This window comes from Histomonas meleagridis (assembly GCF_020186115.1).
Source record: "Histomonas meleagridis strain 2922-C6/04-10x chromosome Unknown contig_68, whole genome shotgun sequence".
Classification (NCBI taxonomy): Eukaryota; Parabasalia; order Tritrichomonadida; family Dientamoebidae; genus Histomonas; species Histomonas meleagridis.
The window spans coordinates 946,903-958,971 of NW_027150909.1; the positions used below are offsets into that span (position 1 = coordinate 946,903).

At 28.3% G+C, this 12,069-nt stretch overlaps 3 protein-coding genes across 3 annotated transcripts; all 3 read left to right on the forward strand.

Moving 5' to 3' along the window:
• Positions 1–414: 414 nt before the first annotated feature.
• GO595_008645 (uncharacterized protein) lies at positions 415–1,830 on the forward strand (the record flags this gene model as incomplete). The annotated part of the gene is made up of 1 exon (XM_067922242.1): positions 415–1,830. The coding sequence occupies one exon, from the start codon at positions 415–417 to the stop codon at positions 1,828–1,830; it is 1,416 nt and encodes a 471-aa protein (XP_067771411.1).
• Positions 1,831–4,130: 2,300 nt separating this feature from the next.
• On the forward strand, positions 4,131–4,727 carry GO595_008646 (putative CNB1-calcineurin B, regulatory subunit; the record flags this gene model as incomplete). Its single annotated transcript, XM_067922243.1, has 1 exon — positions 4,131–4,727. One exon carries the CDS (start codon positions 4,131–4,133, stop codon positions 4,725–4,727), a length of 597 nt encoding a protein of 198 aa, XP_067771412.1.
• Positions 4,728–4,843: 116 nt separating this feature from the next.
• GO595_008647 (dnaJ-like subfamily B member 14) lies at positions 4,844–5,641 on the forward strand (the record flags this gene model as incomplete). Its single annotated transcript, XM_067922244.1, has 1 exon — positions 4,844–5,641. The coding sequence occupies one exon, from the start codon at positions 4,844–4,846 to the stop codon at positions 5,639–5,641; it is 798 nt and encodes a 265-aa protein (XP_067771413.1).
• Between the last annotated feature and the right edge of the window lie 6,428 nt (positions 5,642–12,069).

Here is a 12,069-nt window from a genome sequence, read left to right on the forward strand (position 1 = left end):
AACAATGTATGCATAAGCTTCGCAAACATCTTTATATTGTACTTTTTTTAATTCCAAGCTTTCAATAAATGCAGTTACTTCTTCCATTTGGTTAAACGGTTTCCCATATCATCTTTATTTGTGCATTTTCATTTCAAATTGTATCCAGAGTTTGTTTTTTCCCAACAAATAAAGACTCTTTATCAGCTACAAATGATTACACCATGAGATGAGGTTAAATATTTCATGAAATTACTTATTAATTATATTGAAAAATAATGTTATTATCAAAAATTTATACATAAACCAAAATAATTTATTTGGGTATCTACAAGAATGCTTCCTTCTTACTACTAGATCTTATAAATTGAGATTTATACGAACAAAGAAAAATCAGTGTTCGGACTGACATGTGATATAAAAGCCATCCAAATTATGGATGGTATATCCACAAGGAAAGAACTAAGAAGTAACTCAAATTTTTCAAGTCTCTCCACAGAAGAACTTGCTGAATACCATACTTTAATAAGTAATAATATTAATAATTTCAACCAAGCTGTAATTTCACAAAATCCTGCAAATATTTCCAATGCATCTCAACAACTTTGTGAGATCCTCGTGCCACATGTTAAGCTTTCAGTAGATCAATTTAATGAAGTTAATTTTATTAAGAATCTTGTATCTATTTTATGTTTAAATAATGTTGAATTAGTTTTGCTTGTCTCAAAACTCCTTGCGCGTATTATATATTTAACTGATGGATTTGTAAAAGAATTTCCAGTAGATCTTCTTCAACATTTATTTACTCTTCTGATGAATTCACCTCCAGGTACTGATATCACATACCTTGTAGATCTTCTTTGCAATTTTTGTTCCGAAATTTCAGATTTATCAATTTATTCAGATAAAATATATGAAATCATCAATTCATATGGTCAGCGTCCCATCACCGTATCATATGTTATTCTTATTCATCATTTATCACGTCATGTTGTGCCCAAAAAAGAATTTATTGATTATCTTTTTTTCCTTGTCAAGCAACCCAATGATGAGATCACGCGCCTCTCGCTATGGGTTATCTCATCTTATTGCCGGTATCGAGGCTGTGGTGCCAGTGGTCTTATCTTGGAAAATTATCTTGATTTTTTGCTCAACTATATCATTCATGGGACAGTTCCTGAGCACATTGAAGCCAGTATATCCATTCTCACCCATTGTATCCAACTTTCACAAATTGATATTGGCATATTACCGATACCAAGTTTCATTGAATTATGTCATTCTACCAATCAAATTATCCAATACTCTGCGCTTCAGTTCATCCGTGCAGCCGCCGTCATCAATCCTGAAATAATATACCAATGTAATATTTTGAGTTTTATTGAGCTTTCTGAGCATTCCACTTTTCGTGTATTGTTCTTAATTGTGTGGATCTTTTCACAAATTTTAGCTTCTTCTTCATTTGAGTTTCTTATGCAATTACCACTTGAGCAAATTCTTTCTTTCATCTTTTCTAAAATTGATGATAATGATACACTCCAATATTTGGTTTTGAAAAATTTGCATTCGATGAAATATACGTTAGAAATCCAAAATCGATCGGATATCTTCTACGAGTTAATGCAAAGAATAGACGCAATGGATAAGATGGATAGTTTGGTGTTCTCCCAAAATGATGAAGTTGCGAACGAGGCGCAAATGATGTTGGAGGAACCATTGGAGGAAATCAATAAGACAATGATGGAGGCAATGGACACCATTAAAAGGTTTGAGGATGCAGAGCTGGTGAGCGAGGATAATGAGGAGTGGAAGAATGTGAAGTCAATTAGATTCGTATATAACAAAAAATAAATAAATATTTCTAATGAAAATAATCTTTTAAATGTAATAATATAACTTGTGCAGCATTCGTATGAATTAATTCATTAAAAATGTTCTTGGAACCAAAGAAATGATTTTAAATATTAAAAATATGGAATTCATAATAAAATATTAAAATTAAAATGATTTACTTATTTAAATCCATTTGTCTTTCTCTTCTCTATAATATTCATATAGATTGTTTATTTGTGGCGTTTCTATATGCACGTTTTGATCTTCTTTCGGTGTGCGATATGAAGACTTTCGTGATCGAGTGAAGATATAAATAACCCATGCTAAGACAAATGCAAGGCATAAGCCTGACATTATACAGGCTAAAACAGCTAAATAAAACAACAAATCAATTTTGATCTTCGTTTCTTCCTTTCTTCCAATCAAAGGCATTGTAAAAAGTGTTTTTACAAATCTTTTCATCCTTCCATCTCCTGTTTCATGATTATTGTTTGATGATGATGCTTCAGAAAAATTACCCTGAGCAACAGAAAATGTTTCATTTAGTGTTTTACTTAATGTGGGTACAATCCAATATGAAACAATCACTAAGCTTAATATGAACATATTAATATAACAAATAAATTACAAATTAATTTATGTTCAACACCTTTAACAAAATTAAACAAATAATTTGAGAAAAATATTTGAGTTCAATTAAAAATTAAAAGAAAGTTGACAAAAAAGAGGATGAAACATATCATCTTTTAAATCTAGGTTTCAAGTTTTTGTGGATAGAAACATGCAATAGAAATCATATGACTTCAATATAGAATAAAATAATCACATATAAAAGTTGTATTCATAATTCATTCATTTACAAAGTTTCATAAATAAATGAGTTATTTTAGAAATATCAAATTTTGAAGATGATATTTTACAGATAAAAAAATTTATTTAATGAGAAGATAAACATTTTATTATAAAAAATTATTCGAAAGTAATCCAATTTTTAATCATTCATAATAAAAAACATAGAAAATTTCTTAGAAGTTTCGAACAAATCGATGATCACACAATTATCTTTTTCTTGTCGGCAAGATTTTATGAAATCAAAAAACCGCTATTTCAATGGAAACTTCTCAGAAAAAATGGCGAACCTCCGAAAGTCAGTAACCCAAAATAACGTTAATTTTGAATCAAAACACCGTTAATTGAGTCCAGCTTAACGGTTTTGATTTGTACTGCAGAATGATTTCACATCAAAATATGGGAAACAAAGGAAGCAAAATAAAAATTAAAAAAATTAATGTCACAAAAAAATTGATGTTAGAGCTAGAAGCTTCAACTCATTTTACTGTGGATGAAATAAAAGTTTTGCATGGAAGATTTAAAGAACTATCAAAAATAGGTAAAAGAAAAGGTGGAATAGATATCCTTGATTTCCAAAATGCTCTCGGACTTTCAAATATGGAATTTGCTGAACGGATTTTTGCAGCTTTTGATAGTGACGGAAATTCAACAATTGATTTTATAGAGTTTGTAAATGGATTATCGGCAATTTGTAGCAGAGCTAACATTTCAGAAAAAGCAAGATTCTGTTTTAATGTGTTTGACATTAGCAAAGATGGGTTGATTGAAAGAGATGAATTAATGATTGTTTTATCGTTAAGCTTGAAAGAAAATAGTTCTGTTTCTCTTTCAGAAGACAAGTTATCATCTTTAGTTGACAAAACATATCAACAAATTGATACAGATGGAAATGGAGTAATTGATTTTCAGGAATTTGAAAACGCTGCAATTAAAAATCCTGCAATCTTAAATTGTGTCAATGTTGATATACAGTATTTATTTTGTTAAACCCTGAATTATGAAAACTAAATCTTTTTTTGTAAAAGTTTTACAACCCGAAAAATCAGATAAACTATTGAATATAGTGGCAGTTTTTGAAAAGTGGATTGTTTTCATCCGCCAAATTTGAGAAATTATTAATCGGATTTATTCACAATATTGGGCGAAGTTTGAAATATTTTCAAAAGTGTAAACGATTGAATCAAGTCAATTTTGAATGTGAATCCCACCAATTTCATCGGTTATTTTGTTTTTCAATGCATCGTAAACCGTGTGTAAAAAAAATTGAGAAAAGAAACGGAATTTTAGGGCGCCCTTTTTAGTTGCTGTGCACAACTTTACTTCGTCATTTGACAATTATTTCAGAAGATTACATAGAAATATGAAACAAACAAAAGCAATTTTTACATTCAATTTTTTCAATTTCTTTGATAGGAGCTGAATTTTTGGGAACACGAAATTAACCGAACAAGCCTCGCAAATTATTAATGGGAGGACAAGGAAGCCAAATCAAGCTTAAAAAGGTTAAACTTACACGCAAGCTGATAACAGAATTGGCGTCATCATCACACTTCTCTGAAGCAGAAATCAAAATTTTGTACGACAGATTTCAAGTTCTTGTTAAAGAGCATAAGCACAAAGGAGGAATCAACGTAGCTGACTTTATGGATATTCTAGGTATGTCAAGTGTACAACTGACTGAATATATCTTTGCTGCATTTGACCGTAATGGAGATAAGACAATTGACTTTCCCGAATATATCCATGGTTTATCCCCTCTCTGCGATAGAGCAGATGCATCAGAAAAGGTTGAATTCTTGTTCCATGTTTTTGATATGGATAAGGATGGATTAATCAAAATTGACAAATTCAAAGAGATCATGGCTGTCGTGGTTAAAGAAAGATCAACATATGTTCCTGATGAACAAGTAAGTATTTTAGTCGATTCAACTATCCGCACAATCGACCCAGAAGGAAAAGGCGTTGTTGATTTCAAACAATGGAAAGAATCTGTTTCAAATTATCCATTCTTGCTTAACTTTGCAAGTATTGATTTGAAACTTTTACTTTCACCAAAACAATAATATTTTACCAAGATTAAAAATAAACGATCAGTAGCAACTCAAATATTTCAATTATTTATTTCTTTTTGAATGCTTTACGATAGCGCAAAATTTTTTGTTTGTTCGGGCAGTTTTCAATGTGCGCTGAACAGCAAGAAGAATGTGAAAGAATTCTGAGAGCACGTACTCATTATGAAGTACTTCAACTCGAAAAAACTTGTACAACAGAAGAGGTAAGAAGAAGCTACAAAAGAATAGCTTTGAAGGTTCATCCAGATCGAAATAAACATCCAAAAGCGACTGAGGCATTCCAAAAAATATCAATTGCTTATGAAACTCTTTCTAAACAAGATAAGAGAGCACAGTATGATCGTTTTGGTGATGCAAAGCCCGAAATCCCTCAACCTAATCCTTATAATGGTTTCCATTATAATGCCTTCCGTAGAAATGATCCATTCTTTACATTTAGCGATGATATAACACCAGAAGAATTATTTCAAATGTTCACTAACATGGGTTTCGGAAATCATCATACGTATCAAAGAAGGCAACATCGCCAACAAAATCAGCGTCACAATGAATTGCTCATGGCACTTCTATTTGCTGTTCCATCTATTCTCATGATATTATTTTCATTTTTCACCAAAAATTCTTTGTTCGGCCACTCAAACATTGACAAACAAATCCGATTCCGCGATCTTGATAGTTACGATGAGTATTCATATCGCGAGTTCAGAAGTAAGAAATACGAATTAAGATTTGCAGTGCCAAAGGAATATCTCAGACGCGTAAGACTCAACCAGAGCTTGCTGGACGAGCTAAGAGCGCGAGCAGACACATTATACATAGAGAGGCTTCAAAAGATGTGCAGAAATGAACAGAAGCTCAATGATAAAAGGCAAAGAAGTTGTGATGAACTATTGAAATATCTATAAATGCAAATGATTTTTGGTTTTGCTTCAAAATTATATTTATTTTTGTTTTTTGTAATATGTAATTTCGTCATTTTTCTTTTCATTTAGTGTACAGTTGAAATATTTTCGTGATATATAGAAATGCTTGTGCATGATAATGACTTTATCACTTTGATTTTTTTTTAATTCCTTTTTGTTCAAGAATTAATTTAACAATATCAATGCAAAATGAAGTGCTGTACAAAATAATTTGAACAACTTGCGAGTATTATAGTGAATTTACGAATTAATTCAAGTGCATATGATGGAATTTCTGTGGCATTACAATATATAAAAATATGTTCAGCTTCATTTTTATACACTCTATTAAAATTAGATTGTTCATTAACAAAAAGCGTTTTATTCATTTACACTTATCGAAAGTTGTTCTGTTTTCTTTTATAAAAATACATTAAAAACAAAATACAAAAAAAGTGAAAATGTTTTTGTTGTTTACATGCTGGGAATGGGTGTGGGGTGATTCTACGGTTATATCATATGATATATCCTCTTTTTGGGCGATTTTTCATCATAACAACCTAGATTTCACATTGTAAAAGATTTTTTGATCGTCACTCATTCAATCTTTACCGATCAAAAACCGTTTATTATTTTTTAAAAATTGCAACTCATGTATTAATTTTTAATAAAACTTTCGTTTCAGAATGATTTTGAAACTTACTTTCAAAGACAAAAATGATTTACCAAACAATTCCATTTTTATTCTCACTAGGAAAAAATTAAAAGAAAAATTTTATTTAATTTAGCACACATCTATTATATGATAAATTTCTTTATATGACGTTTCTATAAAGAAGATTCAAACAGAATAAATCAATCACATCATGAATTGTTTAAATGTTTTATATCAAATTGAAAAACAGTTTTTGATGTGAACCACGTCTTCATCAATTGTTGTTACTCTTTTCGATATTGAATTGTTTTTTATCAACCAAATACAAGATATCTTAGTTTTTATATGTATGAAATTGGAATTTTCTTGATGAATATAAACCAAATTTTTGATATAATTTAAATATTTATTTATTAATAAACCATAAATCAAAATACCAAGGAAAACTAAGTCCTTGAATGCTTTCTCACATCAAAAACTGTTTTTTCAATTTGATATAAAACAATTAAACAATTCATGTGAAATATGCCTATCATAAAAGTGGTTTTTTTCTCACCATAAATGAATATTGCAAATAAAGATAAACACGGCACCAAATCATTCTTGCAAGCAAACAGATATCTATCTTTCGAAATATCTTGGTTAGAAGAAAAATGAATATTTGTTAATCAATAAAAATTTGTTCTCTCTTGTAATTATTAGATGATACTAATCAACTACTTGAAATCATCAATGTCACTTCATAAATTAATCAAATTCCGCATTTTCTCAGAATCCATAAAACTCAATTTTTATTTGTTTTATCAAAAATCAATCGATATTTGTGGAATTCACTAAGTTTGCTAACATAAAATTTACAAAATTTTAAATGCAAGAAGGGGAAAAAAAGCAACGAAGACGAATGAAATTTCTTCCTGAAGAAGATGCGAATTTAAAACGACTTGTAGCATTATATGGTGATACTTCATGGGTACAGATTGCAAGCAATATGCCAGGGCGGAACATTAGACAGTGCAGAGAAAGATGGAAACATTATCTTTCTTGTAACAGAGCAAAATCACCTTGGACAGAAGAAGAAGATCGTTTATTGTTTGAGAAATATTGTGAATTTGGTCCGAAATGGACAAAAATTTCGCGGTTCTTTAATGAAAGATCAGACATACAGATAAAGTCTCGATGGCAAAAAAAATTTTTTTATCTCAAAAATTTTAATGGAAGAAATCATATGAGTGTAAATAGTATGTTACAACCAGTTCAAACAAATGTTTGTACAGGAAATCAACAACAGATTACAGAAAACAATCAAAATTTTAATAATGGTAATAATAATAATATAGAATATCATTTTGATGATTTATTCGGTTCAGCACAAAGGAATAGAAATGCTGAAAGAAATGATCAATCAATAGATGATGAATTATTCAAAATTGTTGATTCCTTTTAATGGTTAGTAGTAAATAAAGGGAGTAAATAATAAATTTTAGTTGAATTTCTTTTTTTTTTTAAATTTTCATAATGATTAACCAAAATATTTATGATATAAAAAAAATTATTTTAAACTTTACATTCCTCATGATAGATTTTGTTTTCTTTATAACTGATTCGACTAATTTAAACATGCAAAAGATGTAAATCCAATTGAATTTTATTGAAAACTCATATTTTTTGGTAAATTGCATTAGAAGAAATTTTTCATGGATCTTATAAGTTAGCTTATGTAAGCTGTAACAAAGATATTTCACTCTTTGAAATAAACATATTAAATGGAGAATTTGAATTTTTAATAGACAAATAAATTGGAATTGATTCACTCGAAAATTTTAGATATTAAAATCTAGTGTAGTTTCAAAACTACATTTTTGGTACTACAATGACTTTGTTGTATTTGTTTTATTTAAAAATATTGATGAAATAGAACCATTATGGCCAAACAAATTTCCCATACTTTTTCAATGCATAAGCTTATGCACTTGCATTTAATTTTAAACAATTTCAAAGAAAAAGTGAAGATCTTCACTGTGGTTTTGCCGAAATTGTGAAGAAAATTTCAATAGGAACAAAAGTTTAATTCAAAAATTGAGAGAATGTAAAATTTAAAACAGTGGATGTTTAACACTTGGGCAAAAACGAAATTGCAATAAGAAACGAATATTAATTTTTTTCACTTAAAAAACATATTTTACCTACATAAAATTCTTTTATAATTTTGATGGTATAAAACTAATAAAACATTTTTTCAGATTAATCAATTAATTTTTAACATATTAAATTTTTTTTTAATTTCTTCGGGATATTTATTGTGTACTCCTGATTTATTTTATTATGGAATTATTCATTTTTTATTTCTGCTTTTGGTTCATTAGAAAATCAAGAAAAAAATCAGGTTTTTTAAAAACATTGAATTGAAATATTAAATTCAAGGAACAAAATGAATCAACAGCCTTGGTACCAACGTGTAACTAGGACAATGAATCAAACAAGTCCAAGTTCCTTTGTTCAAGCAAACAATATTTATCCAAACCAACCCAATTTGCAATTAATAAATTCAGATCAAAACATCTTTTACAATAAAATTCCTATGGAACCATTACAACAATGGCAGCAAATGAACACCCCAAATATGCAAAACAACTATTTTCAAATGAATCCTCAATACCTCATACTCAATTCCAATTTTGTACCAAATCCACAATTATATGTTCAAAGTAACGATCTGATTCAAGCATCTAATCAATACCAACAAAATTACAATTTATCTCCATTTCCATACAATCAAATTAATCCAAATTTTAATAGTCCTCAATACGGACAACAACAACCATATCAACCAAATATTGTAAATTATCAAAACTTCAATTATGCTCAACAGAATACCCCATATTTCGAAGTTCCAATTAATCAAATTATGCAACAATCCCCGAAAAAACGAGAAAACAGACAATTTCCTCAGCATGGAGAAAAAAGAAATATTGTTAAACCTAAAGGTACTCCTTTACCAATCCCTCAAATGAATGAACCAAAGAAACAAACAACACCTTTTAAAAAAATTATTATTGCTGAACAATCAAATAAAGCTAAAACAGAAGAAGATGAACAGATTAAAAAAATAAATAATTCATTGATTTTGGAAATTGATACAAATAATTTTGAAACGGATAATAGTGATGAGGACACTGACTTTTACTATTGATTTGTTAATGAATTATTCATTTATTTTTTAGTAAACACTATATATGTTTTTAATTTTTTTTTGTTTCTCTGGCGCATCCAAAAACAACTTTCCAAAAAGTAAATTCATAACACAAAAAGTTGTGTAAAAAACTTTCAAAATTGCAATTAATTCAATTCCGATTTCAGTTCATAACCTCCTGTGTTCCGTCAAGTTTTTATTTCGATAATTTTTATTTATCTAAAGTTCAGAGTAACGAACTTAATCTTAGTTTTAATCAGAATATTTTTTTACCCATAAATTTTCACATTTTATATAATGAATGTAAACATTATGAAATATAGACTTTAAACAAATTTGAAATTCAACCATTAAAATTAAAGATACATCATGAACTTACAAAATGATTATTGTGAGATAACCTTTGTTTGATTTTATTATTAAGTTTTTTTATAATCGGCGTATGGAACTTCCATCAAACAAACTTTGATTGAAAAACAAAATTCAATAACCGTTGAATAAATTTGGTATTCACTGAAATTTAATCGTCATTGAACATTTTTATGTTAAATTATCTTTGAGCTTTCACTTACGCATTATCGAACAAAACTGGTTGAGGTGAGCTTCGTATTGTTATTAAAAACGAGACATAATAACTCGAATTTCCTGTAAAGATTGAACAAATGCAATAGTTGAATTTTTATATTTTTGACCAACATATGAAAATATAGCTCTTTCACAATGGACTAATATTGCATGTGATATATCAGAAAGTTAATCAAAATAAATATCTATTGTTTTTGATTTCATTTGATGCTTTTTTTAAAACCAGCAAACAGTTGTCAGATCGATTTGTATAGCTTACAAAAAGTGTAAAAAACGTATTTGTCACTTTCCAATGAAAAAGTGACACGTGTCACAAGTTCTGTGGAAACAAAATTTGGTAAATCACAGAAAGAAAATTTTTTAGAAAGTAAAGCAGAGAGCCCTAAAGGCGAATACATTTTTATGCAATTTTTAATTGAACTTGAACAAATAATTTTTATCTTAAATGAAAAATTTTAATATTTTAAGCGATGAATTCATTTGATTCTAATTTTGCATTTTCATTTAATATTGTTATTTGTTTATTATCACATGCAGTATTTTCTTATCCAATGAAAGAATATGGGTACAACCATGGTTCTCAACTTTCGAAAAATAATTTCCAACTTCATAAAAAATATGTTAATTTTCATTTGTTTATATTAATCAAGAAAATGTTTCATATATTGGTATTGCGGTATTTTTTGATGCATAGTTGTTAAATATAAATAATTGTTATTTACTTATTAATGGTGCTAATGAACATGATATCGGAAAATATGCAGGTGGAAACTTAGAGAATATTTTTAAGTTCGAATGATTTTATTTGAATGGGAAAAGCTTTATGAAATATTCGAATTAAATGAAAAATTTAATTTGGATATATGTATAAAGAATATTAATTTAAGTGTACAAAATCATGCATCATTTTACAATTTATTTGAAATCACAATTAAATTTCATCGAAATGATATTTTTTAAATATATATATGATGAAAATTCTCATAATGAACATCAATCACAGTTAATGAATTTAGCATTTTTCAAATGAATTTGGGCAAAAAAAAAATTATAATAAACTAATTGATATTTGTGTTAAATGTGAAAATTATGATATTCTTTCATTTATAGAAAACGAAAATCAAATTGATAATTTTACTGTAAATAACAAGAGGCTCGATGAAGTTGGTGTCATTGGGCAGTGGTGGGAAGAGTGAGCATCGAAAAGTCATGGTTGCTGTCCGAGAAGATGCAAATGTGCTTGTACGAGAACTCGGCTATATGCGGAAGCACATACGGTAAAACATATGATTCTGATTTGGAGGATTTCTCGTTGAAAAGTTCAATGAAGGGTCATACGGCACCAGCGTTTTGCATAGCGATTAATCCGCAGACATGGCTGCTCGTGTTTGGCGATAAGTCAGGCGTTATTAAGTTCTAGAATAAATAAAATTTAATTTATAAAAATATACCTAAAGTTGTTTTTAAGGATTTAAAGATGAAGCAAAATGAAGATAATGATAATTTTTTCATGAAATTTTATATGAAAGTTATTTTTTTTTTTAATAAATTTAAATAATTATATAATTATAATATTTTTATATAACATATTGAATAATTATTGATTCTTGAGATCTAAAATTTTGAATAATTATGATAATTTTAATTTTTCATGAAATTTTGTTTTCGACTTGTTTAATTTATATAAAATACATTTCCTAAATATTGTTGTTGTGTATTTTGATAGATAAATAGTAAAGCTAAAAATGTTGTACGTTAAAAACACGTTATTTGAAATTTTCACTACAAAGTGCATTGAATTGGACGATAGATAAATTGTGAAATCATACAGAAACAAAGTGAAGATATCATCAAATTTTACTTAAAATTGCAACAATATACACATATTATTAGACCCGCCTTGGAGTCTTGAATTCAATGGCGAAAAATTGTTCTGTACCTAGCGGATTTGATTCTCCTTCTGTTTTTGGCTTGCGATTTGTTTTTGGTGATTCATCTGGT